The sequence below is a fragment of the Sparus aurata genome, chromosome 20 (genome assembly GCF_900880675.1).
Source record: "Sparus aurata chromosome 20, fSpaAur1.1, whole genome shotgun sequence".
NCBI lineage: Eukaryota > Metazoa > Chordata > Actinopteri > Spariformes > Sparidae > Sparus > Sparus aurata.
Genome location: NC_044206.1, coordinates 27,679,384 through 27,692,195, shown reverse-complemented (window position 1 = coordinate 27,692,195; position 12,812 = coordinate 27,679,384). Strand labels below are relative to the sequence as shown.

The window sequence follows — 12,812 nt, the reverse complement described above, 5'->3', positions numbered from 1 at the left end:
AATGTGTCTTCATCGTCACTCTACACATGTTCAGTGAAGTTTCTCTTCAGAAACAAACACAACAACGTTTACAGAATAAAATCTGAAGTAAAGAATCAAACACTAAGTTTACTTCAGGATGAGCAGAACAAGTTCTGGACATCTCCTGATTCAGAACCTCCACAGAGACACTGAGGAAGAACTCACAGGATGGAGTCAGTGAGATAATCAGATCTGTGGTTCTGTAAGTAAAGACGTGTTGATCACTGGATGTTCCTGACCAGCTGTGTGTCACATCACAAATCATTCAAGTTACCAAATCAGTCCAAGTGAAACTGAACGTGAAGCTTCACGAGCAGAACAAACTGTCCTCAGAGGTCAGAGAGCGAACGGACCACAAACGTCTTTGCAGCAACGAACACAGTTTTAGAACCGTATCCGGGCGACAATCCAGATGCTTCTGATGAGACGTTGGGACATTCGTGGCCGATATCAGAACAATTTCAAGTCCCGTTTGTGGCAACAAAAAACAAATCTTGGACATTTTCCATTTGTGTTTGTGGCAGTAAAATATTTCCGTCCAGACGTCGGGACATTCTTCAGCAACACCAGAACATTTAAACAAGACGAGATATTTTCCAGCCGCGTTTGTGGTTTCACAGTCAGAAATCGAGACGAAACGTTTGGATGTCTCGACTGTGTCTGCTGCAATAAAAGTGGACAGTTCAGTGGAGACGTCGGGACGTCTTCCACATGTGTCTGCAGCAACAACACCAGCGGAAGTTCCAGACCAGTTTAACAGGGGGGCCAGGTTGGGGCTCATACAACCGGGGAAAAGAAGACAGACAGACGCGGGATAAATGGGACTTAAAACAGTGTTTACAATTTCAACATTTTTAATTGGGTAGTAAACTGCTGAGACACTTTGTTTCTGCCTTTCCCTTCAGTACAAAATCATTGCAAGAAATCTGTCATTGTATTATTGATGCAGACTTCCTGTCAGGGGCCACAGGGGGGTCCAGACTCAGAGTTATAGGGGCACTGGCCCCTGTTGGCCCCCCTAGAACCGCCCCTGAACAACACCAGAACATTTCTAACGAGTCAGCCTGTCTGTAACAATATGACCCGACGGGTTGGACCAGACATCAGGACTTTTTACAGCCACTTTGATCATCTTTTCCTGAGCGAGCTGGTTTTATGCCTTCACAGCACAAAGAACATTATTTCTAATTAAAGCTGAAGAAACAGAAAGTTGCAACATAACGTTAAGTTTCATTATGTCTCTGTGGTTTGGAGAAACATCACCGACATGGATTTCATCAGGAGGCATTCTGGGTAATGAGTCAGCTCTTTCTGATAAAGAGGATGTGAATGAACCTGACAGTCAGCGGATCATTTAAGATAAATGAGAACCTGTTCTCATACAGAAACTTAACTTAAAGCTTTACTAGCAGAGCAGCGACGACACAAGAAAAAGGTTCTGCTGGGTTCAGTCAGACAAGCAGAACTTCAGAAAAGAAGAAATGATTCAAGGAAAAGAAATACAATTAATTTCCTTTTGGTTACTCTCAAAATGCCGCCTGATCAGTGAGCGTTGAGTCATTGGAAAAATAATCAACTACTTAATTTTCATAAAAAACTGGATGTATTCTCTGGTTGCAGCTTCTCACCTCAGACTGCAGACGTCTCTAACATCGTGTCCTCCGTCTGGCAGAACAACAAGTGTTGATATCTCCACATAATGAGATCAATAAGTCAATCTCACAAGAAAACAGAAGCTTGTTCCCTCTTCTTATTCTTTAATCTTGATGTTTGTCAGATCAGCGGTGTCGTGTCAGCGAACACACAAGCTGCTTTAACAACTGATTCAAGATGAAATGTCAGATTGTCCTGATCATCTCAGGAAAACAACATCGGTGACTTTGTGATCACAATGTAAATAACTTGATAACTTGTGATCTCAAGTAAAAAACTCAGATCTAACTGGTCCTCAGAGGACAGGATGTGTTCCTCCCAGCTTCTTTAAATCAAACAGAATCTCACACAGAGTTTACGAAGAACTCTTTGTTTTATTATTGACGATTTATTTCTTGTACAGATGAGAACAAAAAAAAGGACAAATTTGACATCAGGCTGAAAAATGAATCCTGCTGTGTCGTCACTGCGTGTATACACAATGTGTGTGTGTTCTAGAAGTATCTCTGCAGCGGACACAACAGGAAGCTGCAGCCGACACGACATCTTAAATCTTTGTGAAGAAGTCTCCTCTGTGGTTCTGTTCAACAGTTTAAATGAACATTATTGTCCTGAGTGACATCAGGACACAGACATGGTCTGTGTCACTGGGAAATCCCAGAGCAGCTTCATGTTGTTCATTTGGAAATGCTGTTTAAATAATTCTCACCCTCCATAAATTCAGCCAGGAAGGGGATGGTCTCCGGCAGCAGCACCACGTAGTTCTGCTTCAGTTTGGACGCCACCTCCATCAGCACCAGCAGAGACGAGAAACGTACCTGAGAGGAAGAAGAGGAAGAAGAGGAGGAAGAGTTAATTAAACTTCATCTCCATCAACTGTTGAGACTAACGAGACATAACTCCTCACATAAACATAATAAACATATTAAAATCAGGCGGCAACATGGTTGTTGCAGCCCCGAGTCCTGTCTGCAGGCTGTCAGGTGTGTGAGCAGGTGTTCTCACCTTGGAGTCGGTGTGTCTGGTCTTCAGCAGGATCTGGTAGTTAAGAGTTTTCCACTGAGTGTCGTCAGCCAGCGCCACACAGAACTGACCCACGCAGGGCACCAGGTGCTGGGTCACCCTCTGCTGGTACCGCTGGTCCCCACCCAGAGTGTTCTCCAGCTGCACACAGAGGGACGACATCATCATCATCATCCATCCATCCATCCATCCATCCATCCATTGTCAACCGCTTATCCAAGCAGTCCTCGGGGCAGCAGCTTGAGTAGCGAGCCCCAGACTTCCCTTTCCCTGGTCACGTTGGCTAACTCTGACTGGGGAATCCGCAGGAGCTCCCAGGCCAGAGAAGAGATATAATCCCTCCACCTGAAGACACTGTGCCTCAGAGAAATGAGAGTTTGCTGGGGACAGAAAGCCAGGAGGAGACAGAGGTTATTGAGGAGCCCACACAGAATGCTGAGGTGGAGGGAGCAGCTAGCCAGGAGGAGACTGAAACCAGAGGGAGGCAAACATTCTCACACTTACTTGGACATACCTATCCAAATAATCCTGCCCACGTCCTGCAATTAAACATCAAATATGATGAGGCCTTCATTCAGTTGTGCAACAGTACTGGACCCTGTCAACCAGCGCTCTCATCCTTTCCAAAAAAATGAAGAGGGGCGGTCATTTCAAAAGAAATGGTATGAGAACAGCACATGGCTCGAGTACTCCCCAAGTCTTGATGCCATGTTTTGTTTAAGCTTCCGTCTTTTTTTGAGTGAGGAAAAATACACAAGCCGCAAAACATGGAAATCAGAAGGAGTTAATCGGTGGAGAAAGGCTCTGGAGGGAATTAAAGAGCACAGTGCCTCAGAATCACACATGTGCGGTATGGTGAGGTGGAACAACTTTAAAAAGAGATCACTGGAGGCAGCTTTTGAAATGGGTGATCATGCATCACAAGCTGCTAAAGACAGGGAAAGAGAAAAAAACAGAAATCTTGTCCCGCTTACTAGCCACCACTCTTTACCTGGCAAGACAGGGCATGCCTTTTAGAGGAGACGATGAGACCCTGTCAAGCCAAAATCGAGGTAATTTCCTTGAGTTGGTGGAGCTGTTTAGCAAATATGACAGTGTAATTAAATTACACCTGGAATCCATAAAAGAGAAGCAGGGACCTGGTAAAAGACCTCTTGTCTTACTCCTCTCCAACAGAAGTCAGAAAGTTAGACCTGGCTGCAGCATACAACGTTGTTGATGGAGTTATTCAGAGGCTGGCCGGCAGCAGAACAGAGGAGGAGTTTGAGAACATGTATAAACAGGCTACAGAGAAGGCTGCATCAGTGGGCCTGGACCACCCAACTGAGTTTCCTGGTCAAGCTAGGAGGAGGAAAATGCCAGCAAGGTTCAAGGTCATTGCCACAACAGCTACTGCTGACCACACTTTCCCTACTTTGCAAGACTACTACGGTGTTAAAGTGTATTACGTGTTCGTGTACACAATGACACAAGAGCTTCAGAGACGCTTTAAAGGAGAAGATGACTCCATATGGGAAATCATGAATGCCCCCCGCTGCCTGACAGTCCCAGAGAACTGGAAAACAGCAAAAATTCCAACAGAGGCACTGCAAGCTGTGAAAAAACTCTGCCAGTTCTACAACATTGAAGAAGAAGACAATTTGCAGACAGAACTTAAGGTCTTCCATACTTCATACTCATGCCCCTCAAAATCAGTGTGACTATCTATTCTTTCAGTGGTCAAAAAAACAAAGCACATCTGGTTTTCCCTAACTTGACTAAGCTGTTGAAGACATATGGCCAAAATGGAGGAAAGGAGTTTATTGGAGGTTGATGCTCCAGTTCAAGTGATGCAAACTGCTGGAAATCAAACACTACCTGTGTTTCCTCACACTCAAGCCATGACTGACAACTATCAGAATGACATTGTAAATATTATGCAAAGACAAAATGATATCACTGCTCTACTGGTTCAACAAAATCTGTCCTCTGTCCTTCAACTAAGAAATATCCCTGTGTTCGATGGAGATCCTCTTCGCTTCAGGTCTTTCATCAGAGCTTTTGAAAATGGAGTGGAGGAGAAGACGAACAATTGGAGCGACTGTCTGCACTTTCTTGAACAATGCACCAGGGGGCAACCAAGAGACTTAGTGCAAAGTTGTCAGCATTTACCTTCTGAGCAGGGATACTACAGGGCCAAAGGTCTTCTGGCAGAACATTTTGGAAATGAGCATAAAATTGCATCTGCTTACATGGAAAAGATTATGAACTGGACACCTGTTAAAAGCGAAGACATTGAAGCATTACAATCATTCTCCTTGTTTCTCAGAGGATGGTCAAATCTAACAGAGCAAATGATGCATATGAAGGAGCTGGACTCACCATCAAATATGAGGAGCATCATCCTGAAACTTCCTTAGAAATGAAGAGAAAAATGGAGAAATGTTGCTTGTGATCTGCAAGAGCGAAGTGGAAAAAAAGTGCGGTTTTCTGACCTTGTTGCCTTCATTGAAACGCAGGTTAGAATACTATCAGACCCACTTTATGGCAACATTCAGGACTTACCATCTACCAACTATAAGGCCTCCAATGCTGGTCACCTAAAGCAGAGGAAAAAAGGAAGCAGTTTTGCCACCAATGTCACTGCAGTGAAAGAGGGAGTCATTACTCAGTATACAGGAAACAAGACCAAGTCCTTCACTACTCACAGCTGTCTGTATTGTTCACATAGTAATTATTCACAGTTTAAGGTTAAAGTACACCGGGACAAGATTAATTTCATCAAAGAAAAAGGAATGTTTTGGTTGCCTGAGAGTAGGCCACACAAGCAAAGACTGCAGGAGTCGTTTGGATTGCAACGTGTGTCACCAAAAGCACCCCGGAGTTCTTCATATTGAGCAGCAGGATAAAGGAACATACTCATCACAAGCCCAGCCATCTTTGAGCCCACCAAGTGATTCAACTACTACTACAATGTCTCAGACCTGTGGCCATATAGGGGCTGGTTGTGAAGATGACTCCATCTTTTCGATTGTAGCAGTTAAAGTCAGGAGCCAAAGGAATAACAAAACTGTACAGACATATGCCTTCTTGGATCCAGGGAGTTCTGGCACATTCTGTACATAAGACTTGGCAAGGAAGTTGAACCTGAAAGGAAAAAGGGAGAGACATGGCGCAGGTAGCTGCGTCACAGGTGGCAGAGACAGACACTGGTAAGCTTGGTTTGTTGGGCTCCGCACTGAAAGTTCTGCTTCTACTTATCAACGTTTTACGCATGTGTAAGATAAACAACCCGCCGCACACGCCGGCACCATCTGAGCAAACTTCTAGATAACCCACCAATTCTACTCACATGCGTATTGCTGACGCTGGTACCTTTGGCAAAAGGACAATGCTCGCTCACCTTAACCAGAAACGCGGACTTACTGCTTCCACTGAACCCTAGCCTACATACGTTTGGCTTTGGTTGCCATGTCATTTTTTTCTGCATACTCAAAAATGGCCAGGCACGAGCATACACGCCAGATCTGAAGAACACAAAACACACTTGGAACAATAAGCCCGCCTGGATAAAAACAGCCATAATTCACATCCTGCTGATATTGCTAGCCGGCGATATCCAACTGAATCGAAGCCCCAGCGGAACCCTACAGGGAACGCTGAGTCTCAGCTGCAGGCCCACATCCCCAAAGGGGCACTCCACGGGGACGCACTCTGCAAGCGAGAACCAGACCGCGGGGAGAGTTACCAACTGCTCCATCATGGCACCCGACCTCGTGTCAGGAACCCTGACTTTCCAGACAGAATCGGTCTGTCTCGCATTGGGGAGTGTCGGGTTGAGAGCCGGAGGCGACGTGCGACCTGGGGACTCCAGCTGGTTGCCGCTGGGGGAGCAGTGCGGAGGCAACCGTATACACACGATCCACAGCTCCAGGCAGGCCGGACCCAGCTGGAGGACTAAGCAAAACTGTACCAAGTATACCAAACCGACTTTCAAACAGACCAATATTTTTCAAACAGTTTATCATGCGAGAGTTATATGGGACCCTGCTGTTAAACCTAGGGGTATATTTGGGGGCACCTAAGTATTAGAAGCCTTCTCCCTAACTGTGATGAAATCAAATCATTATTGTTGGACTCAAACCTGGATTTCTTGTGCCTTAGCAAAAGCTGGCTTCATGGCAAGGTGTTAACCTCAATTGTTGACATGCCCGGGTTCAATTGTTTTAGAAAAGATAGGAAAATTGGCAGAGGGGGTGGAGTGGTTGTATACATTAGGGACTCTTTCAGATGCACTGAAATTGAGTTTGACTGTAATGTCTCTATTGAGTGCCTTGGATTAAATGTTTATCTATCTCCGGAGATGCATTTCCGCATTCTAGTCCTATATAACCCGCCCACATTTGATAGTGGATTTTATGAAAAGTTAGAGAAACTGCTTAAAACGATCTCCCCCAAAGCAGAGGTGATGATATTTGACGATTTCAACATTAACTGGGCAGATAAAAAAGCCAGAAGTAAACTGAAAAGTACTATGTCTGAACATGATTTCAGTCAAGTAATTAAAGGGCCACCGAGAATTACTAGATCAACTCAGTCCCAGATAGATCTAATATTCACAAACAGGACTGAACGCATAATAAAAACGTTTAACCTCATAACGGGCTTATCAGATCATAACATGATCTTGGCAGCTAGGAAATTAACCAAGAAACGTTTTGTCAATCATAGACTAGGCCTACCGAACGCAGATAAACTCATAATACCGAAACAAGATCTACCAATTTTGGAACGCGAAACTAAGCGAGGTAACATGGAACGATGTTCTGCAAAGTACTGACCCGAACACATGTTGCAGTGAACTTATGAATGCCATTAATAAAATGATCTCAAAGTTCCTCAAAACGGCTAAAAAATCTAAAAGAAAAAATTCCCTTCCGTGGGTTAATTCATCTATTAGACAACTAATGAAACAACGGGATTTTGCGCTCAAGGCTTGTTTAAAGAGTCGTACAAACACAGCCCAAGCCCTATATAAAGGGCTCCGTAACAGAGTCACTAAAGAACTACGTGCAGCTAATGCAACTTATTATATTACACTTTTAACGGAGGCTAAAGGCAACAGCTTATTTATTTGGAAACATATTAAATGCTTAATAAAACCGCAGAAAGCTCAAAGCACAGTGCAGGAACTCAAAATTGGAGAGCAAACCCTCGCAGACAGTAGAACAATTGCGCAAACACTTAATGACTATTTTGTTGGATCAGTTGAGGACATAGCCAGAACTTTTAAGACAAGTGTCTGGTCTGGCCCAACCATAGCTGAAAAGAAAGGCCAAATGTTAGAGCTCAAACAAATATCTAAGAACCAAGTAGTAGAGATAATAAAAGAACTTGAAAACCACCCATTCAAAAGATCTTTTTAATTTAGATATAGCCTTTGTAAAAACACATGTCAATGCACTGGCCGAACCGTATAAAAAGCAAGGGTTACTCCTATATTTAAACATTTAACATTGTAGCTCCGTTCCGAGGACGGTCTTCAAGATGGCGCTGTGATTCATGTGTGACGTCACATGAAACGCATGAATAGATTCATCCAACATCAACTTAATTTACACCTCGGCTATTGTGTAACTGCATGGTCGAAGGCAAGTCTTTCGGTAATCAAACCTCTGGAGAGACTCTACAATCGTGCACTAAAGACTTTAGGTAAGAGGCCGATAAGATCTCATCACTGCGATGTTCTGCGGGACCTGAACATGCTCAGCTTTGATGATTATATAGCCTCATCCAACATCAACTTAATTTACAAATGCCTGCATGGTCAAGCCCCTCAGGTTCTCTGTGACCTGGTCCAACCGATGCAGGCTGTAGGGCGGTCCACTAGAAGAGCCACTGCAGGGAACTGTAGGGTACCTCACCGTAAAACCTCCCTTGGCCAGTCTTCATTCCTTATTAAGGGAGTTAATATATGGAATAGTCTGCCAACCGAGCTCAAGGCCATTCACAGTCATGGGCGGTTCAGGAGCAAAATGAAGGAATTCCTAAAAGACAACCAAGTATGTAGCCACTTACAGGGAGATGTGGGTATATTTTAAGAGTGAGGGTGTGTGTGTGTGTGTGTGGGGGGGGGGGACTGTGGATTGTGTGTGTGTGTGTGTGCGCATGAATGTATGTATGTGCATGCACCTGCATCATGTTAGTTAATTTCTAGGCCAAGATTTAGGGAAAGATAGGCTAATATGTGACCATGTTATTTAATATATTTATGGATGAATGGAAGGATGGATGAATGGATAGGAAGATATTGTTTATGATTGCAGTCCTTAAATACATCTGTAATGAAAACAGGAGATTTCATACCTTTGTGGCAAATAGAACCTCTGTCATCAGGGAAGCAGCAGATGTTGATCAGTGGAGATATGTGGGTACTAAGGAAAATCCAGCAGATGAAGCATCAAGAGGAAGGAGAGCTGAGGATTTCCTGAGTGGCAGGAGATGGATAAATGGACCTCAGTTTCTCTATAGGTCAAAGGAGGAATGGCCTAAACTGGATGTTGATCTTGGTGTGATTCCTGCGGATGATGTCAAAAGGGACTTTACAGTGAACGCTGTTGTCAATGATGTGGAAAATGCCACTGACCACCTCATCTGTTATTTTTCATCTTGGATGAAGTTAAAAACATCTGCAGCTTGAGTTCTGAAGGTCAAGGAGACTCTGATGTAATTGGGACAGAAGAGAAAGGAGTTTTGTGCTTCTGCAGGCCTTGGAAAAGACAATCTCCAGATTCAAGAACAGGAAGTGGAAAGGAAAATTCATAGCTTTAAGGACACACTCAAAGGACAAAATCTTACTCCTGAAGATCTTGCTAAGGCGGAGCAGTCAATTATTCAGTATGTGCAAAAACATTCCCAAACACAGTCTACTGTACAAACTGGACCTGGTAATGGATGGTGAAATCCTCCGGGTGGGCGGTCGATTGAGTAAAGCAGCAATGCCAACAGAATCCAAACATCCAGTCATCTTGTCCAAAGATCTGCACATATCCACGCTAATTCTGCGCCATATCCATCAGCAACTGGGGCATACAGGAAGAAATCACATGCTGTCCAGTTTACGGCAGAAGAACTGGATAATTAGTGCAAACTCTGCGGCCAAGAAGGTAATATCGGACTGTGTTGTTTGTAGATGCAACTGAGGAAAGCCTGATGAACAGAAGACGGCAGACTTGCCTGAGGAGAGAGTGTTGCCTGACAAAGCACCTTTCACAGATGTTGGAGTTGACTATTTTGGCCCTATTGATGTTAAAAGAGGCAGAAGTCATCTTAAAAGGTATGGAGTACTTTTCACCTGTTTGACCAGTCGGGCTGTACACTTGGAAGTTGCATATACACTTGATGCAGACTCCTGTATAAATGCAGTTCGGAGGTTTATCTGTAGATGAGGACCAGTCTCATCTATCAGGTCTGATAACGGCACAAATTTTGTTGGAGCCAATCAGGGAGCTGAAAGAATGTCTGGCTGATTTAAATCATTGCAAAATTCAAAGAGCTTTGGTCAAGGATGGCATAAACTGAAGCTTTAACATACCAGCAGCTTCCCATCAGGGTGGTGTTTGGGAGCGCCTGATTCGTTCAGTGAAGAGTGTTCTCACCTCAGTTCTGAAACAGCAAATTCTGGATGATGAAGGGCTCCAAATCATTTTCTGTGAGGTTGAGGCAATTCTAAATGACAGACCCATCACAAAGGTCTCAGATGACCCGAATGACCTTGAAGCGCTCACACCAAATCACATTCTAATGTTGAAGGGGAAACCAATCATGCCATCAGGACTTTTTGACCAAAGTGATCTATACGCCAGGAAAAGGTGGAAGCAAATACAGTACATGGCTCTCTCTTTTGGAAAAGGTGGACTTCTGAGTACTTACCTATGCTGCAGGAGAGACAAAAATGGACAAGGCCAAGAAGAAGCCTCACTCTTGGAGACATTGTCCTAATTGTGGATGCTTCGGCTCCAAGAGGATCTTGGACAATGGGGAAAGTTTTGGATGCCAGACCAGATGCAAAGGGCCTGGTTTGCTCAGTGCGCCTTAAAACAAGGACCAACATTCTGGAGAGGCCTGTGACGAAGCTCTGTCTGTTGCTGGAAGCAGCAGTCTAGCATCATGTACTGGTCATCATCTCTTTCTCTCTTTGTCTCTCTCTCTCTCTTTCTTTATTAATCTTTCTATCTTCTTTCTTTTTATTCATTGTAGGTTCACTAGAAATAAGAAGATTAAGAAAAATGCATGAACTATAGAAGGTCGCTTTGTCCATAGTCCATTATTGTGGGAATAGCTCCTCTCTTGGTAATGTACTGGTAATTGTGATATAGGCACAATTAGGGGCCGGAGTGTTGGAGCTATTTGGTTATTTGTTTGTTATTGATAATGTTTGATTATCCATCCATCCATCCATCCATTGTCAACCGCTTATCCAGAATCGGGTCGCGGGGGCAGCAGCTTCAGTAGCGAGTCCCAGACATCCCTTTCCCCGGCCACATTCGGGGTCCCTCCCGGATGGCTGAGCTTCTCACCCTATCTCTAAGGGAGACCCCAGCCACCCTGCGAAGAAAACCCATTTCGGCCGCTTGTACCCGCGATCTCATTCTTTCGGTCATGACCCATCGCTCATGACCATAGGTGAGGGTAGGGACGAAGATTGACCGGTAGATCGAGAGCTTTGCCTTTCGGCTCAGCTCCCTTTTTGTCACAACCGTGCGGTGAAGCACATGCAACACCGCACCTGCTGCTCCGACTCTCCTGTCAATCTCACGCCCCATCATCCCCTCACTCGTGAACAAAACCCCGAGGTACTTGAACTCCTTCACTTGGGGCAAGGACACATTCCCCACCTGGAGTAGGCAATCCACCGGTTTCCTACTGAGAACCATGGCCTCAGATTTAGAGGTGCTGATCCTCATCCCTGCTGCTTCACACTCAGCTGCGAACTGATCCAATGAGCGTTGTAGATCTACAGCCGATGATGCCATCAAGACCAGATCATCCGCAAAAAGCAGTGATGCGATCTTAAGGTCACCGACCTGTAACCCCTCCATACCACGACTGCGCCTCGAAATCCTGTCCATGTAAATCACAAACAGGATTGGGGACAAGGCACAGCCCTGGCGGAGGCCAACACCCACTTGGAACAAGTCCGACTTACTTCCGAGTATACGCACACAGCTCTCGCTTTGAGAATATAGGGATTGGATGGCCCTGAGAAGGGACCCCCTCACCCCATACTCCCGCAGCACCTCCCACAGAACATCTCGGGGGACCCGGTCGTACGCCTTCTCCAGATCCACAAAACACATGTGGACTGGGAGATTGTACTCCCAGGCCCCCTCCAAGACCCCTGCCAGAGTAAAGAGCTGGTCCGTTGTTCCACGACCAGGACAGAATCCGCATTGTTCCTCTTCAATCTGAGGTTCGACAATCGGCCGGACCCTCCTTTCCAGCACCTTGGAGTAGACTTCCCCAGGCAGGCTGAGTAGTGTGATACCTCTGTAATTGGCACACACCCTCTGGTCCCCTTTCTTAAAGAGAGGGACCACCACACCTGTTTGCCACTCCTTCGGCACCGACCCCGACCCCCACGCAATGTTGAAGAGGCGTGTCAACCAAGACAGCCCCTCAACACCCAGAGCCTTCAGCATTTCTGGTGGTATCTCATCGATCCCTGGGGCTTTGCCACTGTGGAGTTGTTTGACTACCACAGTGACTTCACCCAGGGAAATCGGCGATGATACCCCATCATCCTCCAGCTCTGTCTCCATTACAGAGGGTGGCTGAGTGGGATTCAGGAGGTCACCAAAGTACTCCTTCCACCGCCCTATAACCTCCTCAGTCGAAGTCAACAAGGTCCCATCCCCGCTGTACACAGCTTGGACGGTTCCCCGTTTCCCCCTCCTGAGGTGGTGGACAGTTTTCCAGAAGCGCTTTGGTGCCGCCTGAAAGTCCTTCTCCATGGCCTCGCCGAACTCCTCCCACACCCGCTGCTTTGCCTCTGCCACAGCTGCGGCTGCCGCCCTTCGGGCCCGTCGGTACCCCAAAACTGCCTCAGGAGTCCCCCGGGACAACATGTCCCTGAA

At 45.5% G+C, this 12,812-nt stretch overlaps 1 protein-coding gene across 1 annotated transcript; it reads right to left on the bottom strand.

Annotated features, from left to right (window-relative positions):
• Positions 1-2,277: 2,277 nt before the first annotated feature.
• LOC115571557 (HEAT repeat-containing protein 1-like) lies at positions 2,278-2,859 on the bottom strand. Its single transcript, XM_030401003.1, has 3 exons — positions 2,680-2,859; positions 2,384-2,492; positions 2,278-2,285 (listed from the first exon to the last, which is right to left on the bottom strand). Exons 1-3 carry the CDS (start codon positions 2,857-2,859, stop codon positions 2,278-2,280), a joined length of 297 nt encoding a protein of 98 aa, XP_030256863.1.
• Positions 2,860-12,812: the final 9,953 nt, after the last annotated feature.

What these genes read in the sequence shown, in the direction of transcription:
- LOC115571557 (XM_030401003.1), bottom strand. Translation starts at nt 2,859, where the DNA reads ATGTCGTCCCTCTGTGTGCAGCTGGAGAACACTCTGGGTGGGGACCAG. An exon ending in CCAGACACACCGACTCCAAG is followed by an intron (nt 2,493 to 2,679) that starts GTGAGAACACCT and finishes TCTTCCTCTCAG; the next exon opens with GTACGTTTCTCGTCTCTGCT.